This window comes from Physcomitrium patens, chromosome 25, assembly GCF_059467195.1.
Source record: "Physcomitrium patens ecotype Gransden chromosome 25, ASM5946719v1, whole genome shotgun sequence".
Taxonomy (NCBI): domain Eukaryota; kingdom Viridiplantae; phylum Streptophyta; class Bryopsida; order Funariales; family Funariaceae; genus Physcomitrium; species Physcomitrium patens.
This window is the reverse complement of record NC_143434.1, coordinates 7,577,024-7,595,589: the sequence shown is the minus strand read 5'-3', so window position 1 is coordinate 7,595,589 and position 18,566 is coordinate 7,577,024. Positions and strand designations below refer to the sequence as shown.

General features: G+C 41.9%; 3 protein-coding genes across 26 annotated transcripts; 2 read left to right on the top strand and 1 right to left on the bottom strand.

Moving 5' to 3' along the window:
• Positions 1 to 1,054: 1,054 nt before the first annotated feature.
• LOC112277425 (protein trichome birefringence-like 25) lies at positions 1,055 to 5,819 on the top strand. Of its 15 annotated transcripts, none has more exons than XM_073531182.2 (8): positions 1,055 to 1,693; positions 2,193 to 2,235; positions 2,990 to 3,254; positions 3,357 to 3,633; positions 3,816 to 4,093; positions 4,247 to 4,484; positions 4,618 to 4,944; positions 5,123 to 5,819. In XM_073531182.2, exons 3-8 carry the CDS (start codon positions 3,042 to 3,044, stop codon positions 5,350 to 5,352), a joined length of 1,563 nt encoding a protein of 520 aa, XP_073387283.1. In that variant the 5' UTR covers positions 1,055 to 1,693; positions 2,193 to 2,235; positions 2,990 to 3,041; the 3' UTR covers positions 5,353 to 5,819. The 15 variants fall into 15 exon arrangements, with proteins under 15 accessions (XP_073387283.1, XP_024365453.1, XP_090103818.1 ...); XM_024509685.3 differs by having other exon boundaries at positions 1,231 to 1,693; positions 3,357 to 3,666; XM_090247692.1 differs by having other exon boundaries at positions 1,231 to 1,693; positions 2,990 to 3,258; positions 3,361 to 3,666.
• A 1,552-nt stretch (positions 5,820 to 7,371) lies between these two features.
• On the bottom strand, positions 7,372 to 9,728 carry LOC112277426 (BTB/POZ domain-containing protein At3g56230). Of its 2 annotated transcripts, none has more exons than XM_090247695.1 (3): positions 9,239 to 9,728; positions 8,415 to 8,925; positions 7,372 to 8,119 (listed from the first exon to the last, which is right to left on the bottom strand). In XM_090247695.1, the coding sequence occupies exons 2-3, from the start codon at positions 8,760 to 8,762 to the stop codon at positions 7,676 to 7,678; spliced, it is 792 nt and encodes a 263-aa protein (XP_090103821.1). In that variant the 5' UTR covers positions 8,763 to 8,925; positions 9,239 to 9,728; the 3' UTR covers positions 7,372 to 7,675. The 2 variants fall into 2 exon arrangements, with proteins under 2 accessions (XP_090103821.1, XP_024365464.1); XM_024509696.3 differs by having other exon boundaries at positions 9,245 to 9,712.
• Positions 9,729 to 9,956: 228 nt separating this feature from the next.
• Positions 9,957 to 18,214, top strand: LOC112277423 (uncharacterized). Of its 9 annotated transcripts, none has more exons than XM_090247680.1 (15): positions 9,957 to 10,098; positions 10,722 to 11,296; positions 11,398 to 11,447; positions 11,850 to 12,041; positions 12,354 to 12,426; positions 12,764 to 12,860; positions 13,217 to 13,300; positions 13,557 to 13,697; positions 13,943 to 14,128; positions 14,490 to 14,545; positions 14,740 to 14,827; positions 15,278 to 15,386; positions 15,488 to 15,610; positions 15,866 to 16,471; positions 16,721 to 18,214. In XM_090247680.1, exons 2-15 carry the CDS (start codon positions 11,020 to 11,022, stop codon positions 17,525 to 17,527), a joined length of 2,889 nt encoding a protein of 962 aa, XP_090103806.1. In that variant the 5' UTR covers positions 9,957 to 10,098; positions 10,722 to 11,019; the 3' UTR covers positions 17,528 to 18,214. The 9 variants fall into 9 exon arrangements, with proteins under 9 accessions (XP_090103806.1, XP_090103805.1, XP_073387280.1 ...); XM_090247679.1 differs by having other exon boundaries at positions 14,737 to 14,827; XM_073531179.2 differs by having other exon boundaries at positions 11,398 to 11,468.
• Positions 18,215 to 18,566: the final 352 nt, after the last annotated feature.

The window sequence follows — 18,566 nt, the reverse complement described above, 5'->3', positions numbered from 1 at the left end:
CTCATCGTCGGTCTTGAGAATGGGAGCACACACCGTTCACTCTTCAACTCGAGAAGCGAAGAACCATCGCCGTCGTCGGTGAATCATGCCAGTATGGGTCCACAGTCGAGGATCACTGATCCAGTGCAAGCTCGGCAATTGCCAAATTGGGCCCAGAAGCATCGAAGACTGACCACAACCCACCTGCGACCACTTTGCGAGCACCAATTTCGGGGGTGGGATTGACATGCGAATGGAATGCCTCCGGTTTCAGTCCGAGGCCAACGTTCAACCGCTGGCGATGAAGGTCAATGCCACTCTGGCATCGACCGAGATGAGCATATCAGACGTGTGGCGACCTCGTCCATGCGGGCATTATTAGTTTAGAATGCCATGGTACAACCTCCACTTTCCGTCTTGATGCGACACTCTCCGACAATATATCGTCCAAACACAGTGCTATGATTTCCGGATCCGCCCAAAAACGAATGGCTTTTGGTTAAAGCCATCTTTAAAGTGAAGTCTTTGGGATACGTACCTCAGATTCGTCGATACTCGCGACGAATAGCCCCCCTCGTGGTCGTTGGAATAATTCAACGGTGAGGGTGGGGACGAATTGGCTTGCATTCGCCTGAACTGGTTATAAAGCAACCTTGTGGATGCAGAGTTCCAATGATTCTCATGCAGCTGTTCTATGTAACTCGATGGATTGGGGTCAGAGCAACTTGATGAGCTTGCTTTCTGCGTAGAATATGTTCCCTGTCGATGGGTACAGATCCGATTTCATGATGGTGGTCAACTGCATGATGTTCTGAGTGGGCGGTAAAACTTTTGGTTCTCGTGCGTTTCTCACTCAGAATTCTTGTCATGTATCCCTTTTTTCAATCGCAATTGGATCTTATTCCGTGGATTGCTCAGGTTGTGGAAACGCAGTGCATCTGGTTGGAAACTTCATCGGCGCATTTCTCAAGACGACGAGGGTGGATGGACCTGGGATGCGGTGATACCAATCTGGCATGCGTTGGACATGGCTTTAAGAGCTACAGCTACCGCCTAAGCAAGTGCGCTCCTGGGAGAGAGGAACATTACTAGGGATGATTTGTCCGGATTCTCCTGCTTTTAGGTGCTAATGGTTGATGGCAGGGATAGTGGTGATGTGGCAGTAATATCTGGCGAGTTCTATTATCACCCAGAAGGAGGTGTAAAAAAGAAGACGAGACCCAAATATAGCCTGGCCGTTCGGTCGTCTTGGTGTTTTGTTGTTGTTTTTAGATGAATGTCAGCCCGATACCAGCGTCCACTAGGTGGAGTAACCCGCGGAGTTTCTTGCGTGGCTTTGCTGAAATCGATGCTTCAATTACAACACAATGCGATTGCCCAAGCAGGACAGAAGGCATTTCTCCGTAGTCCCAATAAATGAAATCGAAATCAAACCTTTTCAAAATCTCCCTGGTGAGGTTTGCCGGTGCGTGACCTGTGGTCCTGAATAATGTTTTATACCTAGGGGTGTGGACTCCACCTACGATTGCTGTCAATGGCGCCGCTCAGAGCCCACACGTCAATCATGCTGTTCTGACACTGATCTCTACAAGTTTGCCCCTTCCCACATTTTTGAACGTGAGAATACATCGGATTGAGCTAGCTGTTCACAACCAGAGCGTCTGTGTGCATTGGGATTCAAACGGCGCAGCTGTCACACAATCGATAAGAAGTCGTAAGCCTCCTCGCTTTCATCTGCAGAAGTACTGTATCACATGCAATCCTCTGGCATTTACTAGAGCCACTCCGGACACATACACACACCCATATCCATCCCGTTTGTAGTCCATTTTTCTCTGCCTCGAGCAGTGTGTCTCTGGGGTCGCGCATCACTACTCCTTTGCAGATGTAAGTAATAGAACTAAGTGTCCCTAGACGTGACTTGTGAAATTCCGTGGGAGTAGTTAGATCGATGGTCGTTTTACCTGGAACAATCGAAGGAGACTCTCGAATGATCTTGTTTGCAAACCAGCCATTTCCATTTGGTGGAGAGGATCCAAGCTTTCTGTAACTGATGCTGAATTTGTGCGCAAGCTCCATACGTCGTCTCGTACTGTGCAGCAAATGTCAGGATGGATGTCTTTGATGAATCATTACCAGAATACTGTGGGTTGTTGAGATTGCGCTGCTGAACTGCCTGGCTTACATTCTGTGTCGTCTGGTGGTGTTCGCAGAGTCCCTCAATGCGATCATGAACGGAACTCGGGCATTTTGGAGGTAAGTCTTCAACCGCTACAGTGCGCTCCTACCTTTCAGATTGCACCTGGTTAATCAATGTCCCACCTTCTCGCATCCGGAGAGAAACCTGAAGCTTGCATCGTAGAACCTTGTATCCATGTGTCGTTCATTCCCAGCCCTTCGACTAGTTGTATTTCACGAGGTGAATTTGAGCATAATGGTAAAACCCTCAATGGACATGCACAGGCTTACACGATTGCTGACTTAGGTGAATGAATGCATGTGATTGAGGTCTAATACTCACTGGAGGGAATACGGAAGATTGTACCACCACGGTGTCGGCATAACTTAAGGCTGTGGTTCAGTCGGTGCTTCGGCACTATTCAGATCGTGACCTTGGCTTTTCAACCTGTGTGGAAGACGAGTATAGAGTTTTATGATTCATTCGTGGCTTCAGAAAAGCAGGCTAAGCTCCGAACCGGGGCAAAGGGATATAACCTTGCTGCGAGCTTTGCCGCCGAAAGGGTTTCATTTAGATCTTACTGCATAATGTACAGTAACAACGCGCGTCAAACAAAGAATCCTCTATGTTTAAATCTGGTCAGATTGTGAATTGAAACTGTTCACTTCTCACTCGGTCGGGGTAATCCTGTTATATTTCTTTCTTACGGCAGAGATCTCTCTATAATTGTATCCAAGAAAAGAATATCCTCTGATTTTCTGTCATCGAACAATTTTAGCCGATCTCAGTTGTTAACATTCCACGCCTCCTTTACGAACATGTATCAATCAGATAACAGGCGTCTGGTGAACAGCGTGCTTTGGGTTGCTCCATTTGTGTCAAGATGGGGCGTGATCAACAAATAGGCATTTATGACGTTGAGAAATCAGTTGGGAGCATCCCGGGGACAGAGATTCGGAGCCTGTTTAACTCCAGAAGGCTCCTAACAGTAGTTCTATTTGCAGCCTTCCTTCCCGTCGTCATCACTAGCTCCTTCTTCTACTACACCACCCCTGATGCTTCAACAGCAGCTATGCTTTTCTTTCATAAACCCAAGGCATGTTCTTGTTCCCAGTAGGGTAATTTACACACTTGATTTCAAGTTGCTGAAATGCAGGTCCTGTTCGACAAGATGTAATGATTATGGGATTGTCTACAGGGAGGCAAGAACGTCCCTTCATTCATCAGTGCTACAAGCTCAAGTAACACTGGTGTAGAGCCGAGTAACGGGGACACTGAGATCACTACAGACACAAACCAAGAAGAAAGTAGTAGGAATTCACCCGAACCAGAGGCAACTGATGAGGATGTAGAACGCACGATTGAAACATCAGTAGACGTGGAGAATTCCACATCTCTGGGTGTAAATGACTCTAAACCACATGAGGAGACCACTCTGGAGGAAAATACCTCTAGCATAGTCATGAAGAGACAAGGTCCCACCAATACCGCAAACTCTAGCAAAAGAGGTGATTGTTTTGTGTCATTCATCTGTTGCAAAGGAATTTCTCTTTGGTTTTATGTGATTGACCTTTGACCGAATTCATCCTTCCGTATGTTAGTCTACCCTCACGAAACGATGTAGCATGATCAAATATTCGTTCTGTATGGACTCCAGAATACTGTGATTTGGTGAAAGGCAGTTGGGTGCCAGACCCGCGTCCACCTCAGTATACCAACTCCTCGTGCAGGTATATTCAAGGGCACCAGAATTGCATGAAGAATGGACGGCCAGACACAGGGTTTATGTATTGGAAGTGGCAACCACAGCAGTGCGACTTACCTAGAATTGACGCGCAAGCCTTCTTGATCGCCATGCGTAACCGTTCCATGACATTTGCCGGAGATTCCATTGCCCGCAATCAGTTTCAGTCTCTTCTGTGCATTCTTTCACAGGTATTTCCTCCGCTCATTTCATATAAGCCACTGTTGGGTTTTGTCACAGGACCCCTGTACTACGGGGAATTCGGATGTGGGGACATCTTTCCATCTCTTGTTGATGACCAAAGGTTCATGATTTTAATGTGACAACGGTTCTGCATGGTGCAGGTTGAAGTGCCGGATCACACATATAACGCGCCAGATGATAGAGACAATATCTATGTCTTTCGTACCTACGACTTCACAGTTGCAATCTACTGGTCTCCATACCTTGTGCACGTAGAAGACAAAGACATCACATGGCCTGACAACAAAACGCAGAGTGTAGCACACATACATGTAGATAAACTCGACAGAGCATGGACGGATCGTATCTCTGGCGTCGACATTCTACAAATCTCTACAGGTCTTGATCAAACCACCGCCATGTATGTTTTCTTCGATCGAGCTCCTTCACGTAGGTTTATGTTTATAACGTTCCCTCAGAAGCTCGTCTTGTTGTCTAGCTCACTTTGTCATACCGCCTGCTTGATTTTTAGGGCAATGGTGGTTTAAACGGGGGCTGTTCCTGAAAGGCAACAAACCTATGGGCGGCCACATATGTGACGGATGGAAAGAGTGCGAGAAGGAAATTGGATTTGCAGATCCTTATCGATTGGCTATCCATTCTCTTCTAAAGAACAGTTTGTCCATACCTGGGTACACTGGCACTACTATTCTCCGCAGTTTTGCCCCTGATCATTTTGAGGGAGGAGCATGGGACAGCGGGGGTAGATGTGTGCGCACAACTCCCGGGGGTGTTTCCATCAGCAGTCTGACTAACTGGATGTACGAGATCCAAACCGAAGAGTTCCAAAACGTCACTGGTAAGAACCTACTGTTTCATTCAATTAGTGGCACAGCTATCAGCACAGCAACTCTTCTAAACCTCAAACCCGACCATGGAGTTCTGAAGATCCAACGCTTTCTTAACCAGATATCGTATCATGTTTGTATCACGGCATTGCTCTCTGCACCATTTTAACCTCTGGTGGCAATCTGCAGGTGCGATGAGTGAATCCGAAAAACAACGAATTAAGTTACTCGATATCACCAACCTTGCTCAAATCCGAGCCGACGGTCACCCTGACGTGTACATGAAATTCCAACCATTCTCGAAGGAGATGAAGCAACCCCCTCAGAAAGATTGCCTTCACTGGTGCCTTCCAGGGCCCATTGATACATGGAACGACCTACTTGTGGAGTCTCTGCACGATAAAATCCACAACTATTAGGGCTCCTCCTCGTCTCCATTCACTGTTCCGCCAGTCTTAGTATTTGAACTGCATCCCGACATTCAGAGACTGACAAGCTGGATGATAAAGACATCCACTTCTGTAAAAGAATGTAACGTTTAAGCCGGGTAGCATCAGAACTTCATTTCTTAGAGACCGTGAGATTTATTGGATAAAGCGCAAAGTTCTCCATCTCGTACCACGCCAGAGCAACTGTATCCGTTCTGCTTTTTACGGCGTCGCCACCCAAAAGCGGTCCTACAGCACATGAATCCATAACTCTCTCTCTCTCTCCATCGTGGTCCCTGGTCAGTTGTGGATCAAGCTGAAATTCCTCACTCACAAAATCATAGTGGAGAGTTCGGCGTTAGGAGCCGTTAGTTCGGCGTCGAAAACAGTTTCTGAAGCTCTCCCGCTCTGATGTCATCTTGTGAAAATATCTAATAAGAGGCGGGAGAATACGAATTTGAATTGGGTAAGACTTGAATGAATCTTTTTGGATGAATTATAGTTATCTTAGAGAAGTCCTACGAGTCGATGAGATCGTTTTGGGGATGAGGTTTTGGTTTTTGGTATTTTAAGGGGTTGTAGTTACGGATGTGTTTTGAATTAGTGTGGGCCATTTGTTGTGGTCGGATTTCTGACCTTAACTAGATGACTGTCATTTATCTCACATTTACATTCTTTAATATTGATGTGTGTAGCTTAGCGATTGAAAATGTTGTATGTTATAGTAGAATTTAATAGAATAACAATATTGCAACACATGCTATATTTTACATTTATTTTCTGATAAATGTATTATAAGTTATGGAATTAGATGCAAAATAAAGAAAAATAGAAATAGATAACTTGAAACATGGTTGGAAGCATTAAAACATAGATTCTAAAAGATAATAGATTTTTCTATTTTGTTGATTTTTAAGAAATAGGAACTTACAAATTACAATGTTAGCAAATCTTTTTGTTTTTCTTTGCAAGTTCTTTGTCGTCTATTTCCATTTAGTAATTTTAAGTCTTGTTCCTAATTAGCTTTGATTTTCAACTCTATGCTAAAATCACGCTTCAAAACTTCTAATATATTTTAAGATCACTCTAATTTTGTTTCTAACAAAGTTTTTGTCATTGTTGTAATAAAGAGATCTAAATCAATATAGTGTTTGGTCTGATTTTTTTGTTTGTTTTATAGACTTCTCTACAGTGTCATAATCTTAATATGTAATCATTATAATATTTCATCAAGCATTTTGGTGCAGTTTTTTATTTTTATTTTTACTTATTAATGTTATGAAATCTACATTTATTTATTTACTTTATTTCCTATGTATGATATAAATTCTACAGCAAGAAAGCCTACGATTGTTTAAAGTGAATAAAACTTTTATTTTTCTTTTTGTTGATTTTTTTATTCCATCTTACAGTATTTCTTTTCATTTAGCAAACAAACTTTATATTAGAGAAAAAATGAATTAATTTTTACTGTAGGAGTCGTCTGTTTAGTCATACTACACTTAGTTGATATTTGTTTTACAGTATTACTAAAACAAGATGTTTGATATACTGTTTCGAATATTGAAACAATGCTTCATTAATAACAGGAATCTCTCGGAAAAGGGCACACTGTGCTGAATTGAGCGCTACAAAACTGTATCGATGTTGAGAATTACAAAAGCAATAGTCAAGTATGCTCCCAGTGTGTGATTCCTATGCGTATATTACGTTGTGAAGGTGTCGGCAACTACGAAATCGAAACGACACTTAGTCTAAAACTAAAAAGTTTCGCAGAATCTCGGGTTGGCTTCTCACTACCACGGAAAAGATGGCAGCTGCCCTGGTGCTGGTCGTGTCACTATTGGCAGTATCTGGACTTTATGCGGTGAGGGGTATATCAAAAGTTACTTACCTTTTCTTATTGGATCTTCTTCCGTTGAACAATCCCTTCCCGCACATCAATAAGTTTTCATGTTGACCGGCTTTTCTGTGCAACACATGGCGTACACGAAAAATAATAGAAACATGGGAATTCAAAAGCAGAATAGGCATTCTTTGAATGCAGCCACCTCCATTGCATTTCATAATGAAGAAGATCCATAAATTTTCTGTCACACAGTTTTAAAACTTGAACTCCTATGTGGGCTACGTTAGCAAGAGAGTCAATCCGAGGCACCCATTGCGTCGTTGTGTATTTATCTATACATGGGGTTCTGTTTTGCCAGTTCACCCCTCTGTGCTACTCTCCATTCGCTATGTTACGCCGTTCAGATGGGATCGACCTGAGGGTATCATCTGTGAATAAATATTACAATCTTAAAAATATCACGATCTACTTCTTAAGGTCCTTTATAAGGGCCTTGGTTATTTCCACTGATAGAAGAGCGTTCTGCATGGCGAAGTCTTCATACTCTTTTGAGAAGACCACGTCCTCATAGCTCTCTAGAATCACATTCAGGGCTGTCTCCTTCAAGGAAGTAGCATGAGTGAGAGTTGCCAACTCCAGAACCTCCAGAACATTAGATGAAGACACTGTAAGACAGATGAAAGCTTCACAAACCTTGCTCAGTACTGGTATGTCGTACTTATCAGCTGCTATCAAGAGCGCACGACCATGCTTCGCCATGGCGTCATGGGGAATTTCAGCACAGTACAAGAATTCAAGAAGGTACCGCAGTTCATCATGAGTCAACTCCTGTATGTAAACAGCTCCCTTGTGTGGTTCCTTCAATTCATCTGATTCGAACATTGCTCTGAATACAGATGACTTTGTTGCCTTCGGTCAGCATCCAACAAACCACTCGTGAGTGATTAAAATGATGATTTTTTTCAAGGCAAGAATGTTACGTGGTGGTATCGCACCATAGTTCCACCCAGAATAATTTCTTCAGTTTTTGCAGCACTAACTATGACAATTCTGCTCAACATTTAGTCAACTGGTGGAAATTAAGAAGAGGGTATAAAGAATCCTCATTGAGACATTTGTAGTAAAGTTCAGAAATGCAGGAGCATTGAACATCCTACATAGGAATCTAAGAAGCAAGGATAAGGTGAAAGAAGAAAGAACTAACCATGACAACGCGGTGGGCATGGATGGAGACACCATCTTTCGTAATCAATTCGACATCAGTATGCATCCCCTTTTGGAAAGCCTCTACAAGTGACTCAAGAAACTCAAGCTTCTCACTTACATTTTCTTCCATCTGCTCCAGCTGCTTAATCTGGTTATATGCATACTGCAGCCCGTGAGAAGGTACTTGCCTCGCTTTGTCCCCATCTTCAACATCATCGCGCGACTGTTCCTCCAACTTCTGACAGAGATCAATAATTGACTTCGCACATTCATAGCATGCCAAGCACAAACTGTTGCGTGGAGGCCGATAGGAGTTCCCTAAAGAGGAACACAAGCAGCAATCCATTGCATACCTCTATTTCTATAATTTTCTATTTTCTATAATTATTTCCCCCCCTCCTCCTCCACGGTGCGCTGCAGCAGCTGTTCTGAAATGTGCAATTCTGGAACTCTTGAACTTCTTCAATGGCTTAACAAGTGAGTGCGATCACGGAAAGTTTTGTCCAATCCTGCAAAGACTCTCCATCGATTCAGTAAACATCCACTCATGCTTGCAAGTCAAGCACAGAAAATCTTCCAAACGGTCGGTCTCTTCAACAAATCGTCAAATGACTTGATTCGAGTGGTTATAAATTACGCACAGGGTAGTAAGTACTGAAGCCAGACATATTCGAAAAAATCGCATTTTAAGTGAACAAAACAATCCAAAACCTCAATTGAGCACTATCCTTGCGTGCAGCTGCTAACAAAAATATCTAACTCTTAACACAGTTGCTGAAAAACAATAATTCGAAAACCGAACATCGATCCCTAAAAACTCACCAATACCTGCTTCCCATCGTCCAACGTGCAGCAGACCTTCACCATCATCTCCACCTCTAAGTCGGTCTCTACACCACAAATCCTGCCTTTATTTCTCACCCTTCCCCTCTTCTTGAACACTCCGTTCCCCTGAAGGAACCATACCTACAACTCAGACGAAAAATGAGAATCAGAGCCTCATAATTTCAGCTGCCAGGAAACTCAATTCGCGGTTGCAATCGCTCCCGTGCCAGTATCCGGAGCATCACCGACACGCCCTTCACTCCGCCACTCCAAACTGCCTACCGTCGTCGATCCTGTACCATATTAACCACTGGGACATCCGATAGGTGCCTCGCAATCAATACACCATCCTCACAAGCTCGGTCCCGCAATAATGCATCGCCACAAGCGTGGACAGCGCCATGATTGCGCCGGCGTCGCCTCAGCCCCCAGCTCTCGCCATAGCCATGCTGCAGGGTCCGCCGGTGTTCCTCATTCCACCGAACAGATCAAGATCCTCTTCGTTCTCATATTCACGGCCTCCAGGGTATGCACACTTACAACCGGTCTTGTGTTCGAATCTCGGTAATCCAAAAACCTGGACACCGTATGCGCGATTCGTGTTCGACAAGTTTGAGCGGTGCGACTCACCTTGCTACATCTACGAAATATGAACATATTGAGTATTCGTCTCGGAAAGATATCACGAAGGGGAATCGGAAGAGTTGTGGACCTATCTGACTCACAATGACGGTCGTCGTTTGCGGCAGAGCATGGCAGGACCTGCGCTGTGTTGCGCTGGGATTGCTTACTGATGCTTGAGCGCATTGTTATGATCCCCTACTTGCTGGAAGGAGGATCTCCAGAGCTTTGCGGAGGTGTTTTTTACTGTATATTTTTTCTCTTTCTACTGTCGTGCTGGTTCATGAGGATTTTGAAGTTCACACGAGTTGTAGAGAGGTTCTTGGTTGGTTTGTAGTTTCCAGGTGGTGTGCTAGAATGTGGAATTGCATTCTCGGCAGGCTGCGTGGAGGTTGTCTCAGGACGAGTGGGAGTTGTAAGAGGTCGAATTAGATGATGTTTTAGAGGGTGCTTTAGTGCTGTTGATCTGGATTAAGGGTCACGTCGCTTCTTGTACGTAGTTTGTTTCAATGCTGTAGAATTTTGATGAATCACATTTCTGGTTGTGTAGTGGGTCTATTACTTTTGGTAGCTCAGTATTTATGCTTGGTGTTTTTTTCTGCAAGAAATTGGAGCATAGAAGTGTAATATGATTTCTTTGGCAATTCAATGACCGTGAAACCATGAACCCTAGAATTTGGTATTTGATCTAGGGTAGTCAGCTGGTTTCGTTACAGAGCAGACCTAGTGTCTGAGATCTGCAACTCTCAGCATGTACATACAGTGTTGTTTTCAATGTTTGGAACTGCTCTTTTTTTTATTTTGTTAGTGACAGTGGAGCATTGCACAATGATTTGACAGTGTGTTATCGGATTTGCAGGGTTGGGAATTTGTATTGGTGGGATAAGCATCTGATTTATTTCGCAGCTGTAACTGTTGAGATGCCATTTCCTGAAATGAAAGTCACTAATCAGGAAGATGAATCTCATGCGTCGTATTCTTTCTGCTTGGAGTCTACCGGTTGTGTAGGAAGGCAAACCGTTCCTCTTTGTAGCTTACATAGATCATGGTTTCTGAATCTGCTAAGCTGAAGCATCTCTTGGTAGAACATTGCGTCAAGCTTCCGCTACACAATATGACGTTGTCGCTATTGGCGAAGTGATTTGACGCTTTGGACGATGGTCGTGACAAAGATCACGCAGCGGAAGAGAAAACAGCCAGAATGGCTCGTCAATGACGTTCATCCCGTACTTGACCTCACCGAAGATGGTGACGATTCTGAATCCCTGCCCATGTCCGTTTTCGAGTCTGCCTGTAATGAAAATGGCAAAGATAGTCCTCCAAAGACGGTGGACTTCCCCTCCTCTGATCAAGAAATTCTGTCGGACAATCAGGAAGAAGATGATTTGCCATCCTCTAATTCGGCAAAAGATTCTCCTATTGTCAAGGATGCATGTAAGCCACGAAATTTTCAATTGACTTCGTTGAAGTTCCATACTTTATTTTCATTTTTTGTGCGAAATTTGGATTGATATCAATATGTTGTGTGTCCGCAGGCATGGAGGTTGAGAGCCCTATAGAAACTGAACCTGAAAATCACATGGAGGTGAGCTATCGTTGTAATCTTGTGAGAGATACTTTCACATCACTTCAATATCTTGCGGAATTGATTTTCGGAATTAACTTATTGAACGTTTTGAATCTTTTGCAATTCGTGCAATCAATCTTGTGCAATATATCTTAGTATGATCAACTGTTCTAAGTAGACAACTTAAGGTTATGGTATCCAGTGATGTTAATTTTAACGCTTTCGGTAGTTTACTTCTTTACTTTAGTAATAGCTACATTAATGCGGCTTACATTTAACGAATTCCGTATAGGGTCCGTCAGATTATGTTTATATAGCAAGCTTACTCGATGTCTTTTGTTCAAGTCTTTTGATTGCAATCACTCCAACAGGTTTAATATGGTCTGAATTTATTGATTTGTTCGACAATATTACTGGCAGGGGAATGTTTCTGAAGTTGTGCTCTCTATCGAGAGAATCGAACCATCCACTAAGATCAATCCTTTAGATATCAAAATTTCAGCTCATTTCATTGTGGTTCGAGGAGGTGACAACAAGGAAAGCATTATTTATGAATGGCCTCTTGAAAAAATTGCTCGAATTGGTTATTGTTACCATTCTGACTGGGAAGAGGTGAGTACGGGCCTTGAGTGGCCAAATATAAGCATTTTTTTTTTTTTTTTTTTTTTTTTTGCAAGAAGTGCCTCCATCGCACTATCAATGATGTCGTATAGGACCACCCATTCGGCTTCCGTACCCACTATAACGATTATTTTTTCTTATTTTTTAATAGGATAGTAACCGTTTGCAGAACGTTAACTTGGACATTTCAGTCCTTGGTCACGTGTTTTACTCTGTCTTAACATCATGATTCGGCAATTCCAACTGTTTCCTTTTCACTTATGGCTAATGTTAGAATATGGTTATTCACTGCGTTGAGTGCAGGATTCAAAAGCATATATCGTTGTAACGACATCTGTTCCTCTAGTTCCTTTGTCAGGACCCAGCAAAGCAATTGGTGAGCATTTACGTGGGCCCTTGGGTATAAAGTCGTAAATAGTTTGAGTTGTTTCTGCTTTTCTGTTTATAGTGCTGTGCATTTCTTCCGAATGGGTGTTCTGTTTCTCTAGAGTCTAATGTCTTTTACAGTGCATTGTGATAGAAAATGAATTCTTATCCTGTGTATCTTTACTGATTCAGTCTTGGCTTTTTTTTTTTTTTTTTTGTTATAGGTTTCTTTTCTTTTCTTCTTTGCTGTTAAAGTTGTGCAAGTGAATTATGGAGAAGCACCTTTGTGACACCTGAAAACACCGGGATAATTTCTTAATCAAAACTGTTTTTCTGTCATTGCGCAGACAAATGCTTGTTGGAGCTCTCTAAATTTAGGGAAAGTTTTCACGATATATTAAAATTATCACCTATTTTTGGGGGTATCATTGAGGAACTCAAATTGTACGTTGTTGTCATCCACCATACTCTTTTTTTTGTAACTCTTGTTTATTACTTGTAGTAGCCTCAAACTCGTAGGTTTGACAATCGGTGGACAGCATTTCATGTATTCTAAGACTGGCCACCATTCATTGACAAGTCACGCAGCCTTAGTCTAACGTCAGCTCACTAAGTTCAGAGTTGTCTTGTTGGAGTTGCTCTCTTCTCTGGTAGCTATAAGCTTTGATTTTTGAGTTTACTGTCCGTGATGAGGTCGGTTGCAGCAGTTTCTTATCCTGTATGTGTTATTTTCCCTGAAGTTATTTGGTTACAACTGAAACAATTTTTGCTGACTTATAATTCGATTCTTGGTTACGTAGGGAAGATGTGACGAAAACTTTGCGCTCAATTAAATCTCATAACTCTCAGGCATCTACCTCGTTTTTTACAACATATTCAGAAAAGTAAGCTGCAGATCTTCAGATTACTTTTGTGTGGAGCGCTCTTGTTACTTGAGCTAGCAGCAAATTTGTTTTAGTCAATAGCACGAACTATTAGATATTCTTTGCATCAAGCATTTATTTATGCAAACGATGATGGACGTTGGAGAAAAGGATGTGGAGTCTCCAGATTCCAATTATCCAAGCTTTTCCCTGTATGTATTGTTGAAGAACGAGTTTGAATTGTTGAAGAACGATTTTGATTTATCGAATGGACCAGGTCCGATGAGTCAATTGATGCCTTCAAGGTTTTGGTTTATCCCCAAGGTGACCCAGACGCGGTTACTATCACACGAAAGGACATCAAAATCCTCAATCCGTTTGAGTTCCTTAATGACACAATCATAGATTTTTACATCAAGTGAGTATTGTTTTACTATTGAAAACACTGTCCTGATTGTTCCTGTGTTGATGGAAAAACATTTTTTAGGAAGAATATGTTAATTGCTGCTTGCAATTATTCATTGGCGTGTTAATCATACTCTTGGAGCACTGAAGTTGGGGCTCTTTGCTTTTTTTGTTTTTCGAATCGACGGGAGTGATTTTATCATGCTTCACCGAGCTTGAAAAGTTGAGAAGAGTTAAAGCATGGCATTTCTTGGACAGGTATCTACAACAAACAACTATTGCACCAAAGAAGTTGGAGAATCTTCATTTTTTCAACAGTTTCTTCTTCAGCAAACTAGCGGAAGATGGCATAGGTGGTCCAGCTGCATTTGAAAGAGTAAAGAAATGGACTAGGAAAGTGAATATATTTGAGAAAGACTTTATTTTTATACCTGTCAATCAGAGGTCTGACAGATTCTAAACTTCTGAAATTAATTATAGAGATTCATTTTCTCATTTTTTGCCCGTAAAACTTAAGATGTGAAAATATTCTGTATGTGTTTAGAAGATGAGTTTGATACTCCATATTCCGGATGGCTGGTAGTTGGGTTACAGGAGCTCTTATTAGCCTCGTGATCAGGGAGGTTGAATTTGAGGAGTGCTATAGGTTTGTCGATTTAGATTGAAAAAGCCAGGTGTTCTTCTTTAAACATTAATCGGGAATGGAAGCTTTTGTTGGTAGTATGTTGGAGTAGTCTGAACTTTAGAAGCATCTATTGCCGTTTGGTGCTTTGAATAATTTGCTAATATCTTTTAGTTATCGCAGTTTACATTGGAGCTTGATCATCATCTGCCACCCTGGACAAATGTGGGATGTTACAAGTAAGAATTCTTTGATTATCATTCGAGTTGAGCTTATAGCCACTTTTCCGGCAACTCGCACCTTGTTGGGAACTTCTTTAGCTAGCTGATTTTTTTTTGCTTTCTTCTCTCTGCTTCTCTGTTGACGCATTAATAGGAAAACAGAACTACATTGATTGAGAGTAGGCTGAGTCTTATTCATGTGTCTGCAGCAGCAGATGGGTCACCTGTCGGGGATGCCTGCATTTTGCATCTCGACTCCATGGAGGGTTTCCATAGAGGTTTGGACCGTTACATTAAAAGGTGGGTACCTATTCTCTTCTCAGATAAAGCAGTGAGTGTTGAGTATCCTAATGTTGCGTTATCTATTTTTCCTTTTAAGTTATTTTTTTTATCATGCATTGCTGTGTTTCTTTTAGATTTCGAGTACTGTTTTGAGTTCGGTGATTCTAATTTGTGTTAAGTTTGGGTATAAATGTGACGAGTGGGGTGAAAGTGAACATAAGTATTCAAGTTATGTTAATTTTATAAAAATAGTCTTTGTTGTGTATAGCTCGGTCACAATCGTATGTTGCAGATGTTTTGATTATGCTTTTTTAACCATACTGGTGGAACGGCGAAATGATTTTTGTCATCATCAGATTTTATAGCCAAACATGAAAGAGTGGTTTCTCAAAAAACTGTCTTAAGGATGAGATCCTGTAGCTGGTGCTGGGCTGACAAACTGAAGGTCTATTTGTTTTGTGATTGTAGCTATCTCTTTCAGGAATGGAAGGAGCGAAATCCTAATGAGATAACTAATCCTTATGAGGTTTCCTATGCTGAAGAGTTCTTTTCAGAAATGCCGTACAGGTATTCCAAGGTATGACGATTGGGAAGATGGTTATTGTGTTCACACAATTAACTTGTTTGTAATCAAAGTATTATGTCTTTGAAGCTAAAATGATGTCTCTTGTTTTGTAGGTCCCTCAACAAGACAATAACTGTGATTGTGGTCTCTTTCTGCTCCATTATGTGGAACTTTTTCTAAAAACAGCTCCTCCAGTATATCGTACGAAAAGACAGAAAGGTTTCCCAACGCAGTTCGTAAGTTAGTGCAACTGTGATTTGCTTCTAGGGCGTATTGTTTCGTGTTCATGTGTTTTTTTTGTTTTGGTTATATTTTTTCGTTTGTTATACTTATTTATTCCGACCTTCATTTTGAGGTTTATTAAGCTTACCTGAATGCTTGTATGTTGTACTGTGCTTTTCAAATGTCAATTTTGCTCAATTATGCGTGATTTTGGTACTCGCTTCTTAATTTTCTGAGTAATGTAGTGGTGTGTTGTGGTATCTTAACAGCTTCAAAGGAACTGGTTTAAACCATCTGAAGCTTCAGCAAAACGTCTTGTAATCAAGAAGTTGATTCTTGAACTTTCACTAGGGAGGAGCTTAGGAAGCCCCAGAGATAACTTGGAATTAAACGAGAATGCTCCCAATGGAGTGTTTTTAGCAGATGAAGACCTAACAGTGGCATTACCAATGTCCTTGCGTGCTGATGAACAGTGCACGGCTCAGTCTATAAGTGTACCCAGTCCAGGTCGCAGTGACCCATCACATCAAATGAAGGAGGCACAGATTGATGACTGCGCTTACCCTCGGTTGGATGACGCCCAGCCGTGTGATGACCTCAGTGGAGCCGTGAGTTCTAGTAGGCAAGAAGAAAGTGCTGAGTTGCAACATATGGACGTTAGTCCCGACAATCTAGAAGGTAACAATAGATGTGGAGGTCCGGAACAAAGTGGCAATGATGGGCCTCGAGTGAGCTGGAAGTCTGGTGCGGCTCAACTCAATTCACACGTTTGGGTAGTGGATGATGACCTTGAGTCAGGTCCTGAGGCTGTAATTCCTCCAAATGATGATACTTGGATTCACGAGAATTCCTCAGCTCCAAGTTTATCTCTGCAGGTAATGTGCTATTTCTTTTTGGTGTTCGTTTAAGAATCTTTGTTTTTTCACCCTGTTTGTTGGCCCTATTCGTACTTGTATTACAAGTCTGTATCTCTTGAGACACTGAACTGAACCCTGGTTGTATTCCTTGGTGATTTTACTTGCTGCCAGCTGCATTTTTTTTCAATGATCTCTACATGCCTTTAAAGTCTCCATCGTAATTAGTTATTTTGATGAATCTGATGACGATCTTGTGTTTTTCTCCAGGTCAAACCTTTGCAGGTCCCTGTTCTGCTTGATAAACTTGTTCTGCAGTACAATAGGCCTTCCACGACTGTAGACTTGAGAGTCCAAGATGATTCACAATCAAGTGATGATCCATCGTGTTCTTTGTTGAATGAAGACGCTGTCAAGTTGCAGAAAAATGGTGCGCTGTTGGAATTCGATAGCGTATTATCTCCTGATGAAGGAAATAATTCTGGGCCAGCTAATAATGACGATGAGATACATGGGAGCAGTGTATTCGATGCGAAGCAAAGATGTGCTACTTCAAATTTGCAAGCTGAGGTTGCCTCACCTGTCAAAGGAACATTGGAAGTGGGTTCTGCTTCAGGTCTATCTTCAGAGTTCGTGCATGCACTGCCGGATGATTACTTCAAGGAAGAGGGACTTAGTCTTGCTAGTGGACTATCTGTGACGTGCAGGAGCACGACATCACCTTCAGGCAGAATTTTCGAATTAAATGGTCAGGGTGCACTTACTTTTGGACTTAAGAAGCATTCAAAAGATCTAGATTCTCCACGGAAAGATCATCAATCCAATGGATTCACTATGAATAATGGACAGGTTCAAGTTATCGAAGAATTGACCTCAGATGATTCTGCCGATGATTTCGAAGCCTGGGAGTCTGTACAGAGGTCAATTAAAGATGCGAAGCGGCCATCTTTAGAGGGAGGTCGAAGGGTGACTAGAAGCACTCGAATGTCTCAAAGATTGGGGTTGAGTGCGGAGAACCAATCAAGAAACAATGCTCTAGAGGCTCTCCTCAGAAATAAGGAAAGCAAGAGGAGGTGACCTGCAATTTCTTCATGTTTTGGGTGTTATTTTGATTTGCAAGGCAAAATTTTCCAAGTTTTTGCTTTCCAGAAGTATGTAAATCCCGGACTATTTTGCCTAGAATTGTATTAAACCTAGTGTAGAAGAGGCAGCAATCCCAGAACTTAATTCGTGGTGTGTATCCAACGTAAGTCCTACCTTCGACATGCCAGATTGCAGGCTTGGCCTTCTGGCTTGCAGCACATTTGATTTCAGTGCTTTGACCAAGTCAAACAAAGGTCCTGTTTTAAACAAGGACTGTGTTTGGTCTTTTCTCAGGAAATCGTAGTACACATATCTGAGACTGTCAGTCCACGCAGGCTACAAGATTTTGCCTACAGAGCTTACCCCTCAGCGAAGTTTTGATTTAGTAATTTGTACATCTGTAAAGCACTTTCTGAGACATGAAACCTTCTGAACAATCTTGCGTGTGGCTCCAGAATTCCTGCAGCCCCTATTTTCTCCTTGCTAAGCGACCTTTTGTGCACATAGCAATCAGTGGAGTCCGTTGTGAACTTACCACTTCGAATTCGCTATTGAGCTAATTGCACAGCCAACCACAATGACTAATAAACTTCAAACCAGATTTTTCAAACTGGATTTAGCAATTGCTCGGCAGGGTTGGACTGTAGCATTTTTCTGCAATAAAGTGATAATCTCCCAGAATTTCAGCAGTCCCTTGCCAAGGTTTGGATTTTTGGTTTGAAAAGTAACCAAAACATGAGGATTTTTATTTTAAAATTTCATTAGACCAAATTAGAGCTTGCAGGAAGAAGTCCAGATAGAAGATGTTATAACCAACTTTGTTGGAACTCTGTACTTTATTCATTCAAAACATGTTTTGGTGAGGAGGACCAGCTTGTTCCCAACATCCTCATTCATTTGACGTGTGTGTGGAGTGTTGTGATCCAGAAGTCCATCTCATCTGTGTGATAGTTATGTGAGTGATGGTTACAGATACATGTTCATCTCATACAGAAATTCAATATTTATTTTTATTTGTATGTATGTATGTCTG

What these genes read in the sequence shown, in the direction of transcription:
- LOC112277425 (XM_024509685.3), top strand. Translation starts at nt 3,042, where the DNA reads ATGGGGCGTGATCAACAAATAGGCATTTATGACGTTGAGAAATCAGTT. An exon ending in TTTTCTTTCATAAACCCAAG is followed by an intron (nt 3,255 to 3,356) that starts GCATGTTCTTGT and finishes GATTGTCTACAG; the next exon opens with GGAGGCAAGAACGTCCCTTC. An exon ending in TTCTGTGCATTCTTTCACAG is followed by an intron (nt 4,094 to 4,246) that starts GTATTTCCTCCG and finishes TGCATGGTGCAG; the next exon opens with GTTGAAGTGCCGGATCACAC.
- LOC112277426 (XM_090247695.1), bottom strand. Translation starts at nt 8,762, where the DNA reads ATGGATTGCTGCTTGTGTTCCTCTTTAGGGAACTCCTATCGGCCTCCA. An exon ending in ATGCCCACCGCGTTGTCATG is followed by an intron (nt 8,120 to 8,414) that starts GTTAGTTCTTTC and finishes TGCTGACCGAAG; the next exon opens with GCAACAAAGTCATCTGTATT.
- LOC112277423 (XM_073531178.2), top strand. Translation starts at nt 11,020, where the DNA reads ATGGTCGTGACAAAGATCACGCAGCGGAAGAGAAAACAGCCAGAATGG. An exon ending in ATCATAGATTTTTACATCAA is followed by an intron (nt 13,698 to 13,942) that starts GTGAGTATTGTT and finishes TTTCTTGGACAG; the next exon opens with GTATCTACAACAAACAACTA. An exon ending in ACAAATGTGGGATGTTACAA is followed by an intron (nt 14,546 to 14,736) that starts GTAAGAATTCTT and finishes ATGTGTCTGCAG; the next exon opens with CAGCAGATGGGTCACCTGTC.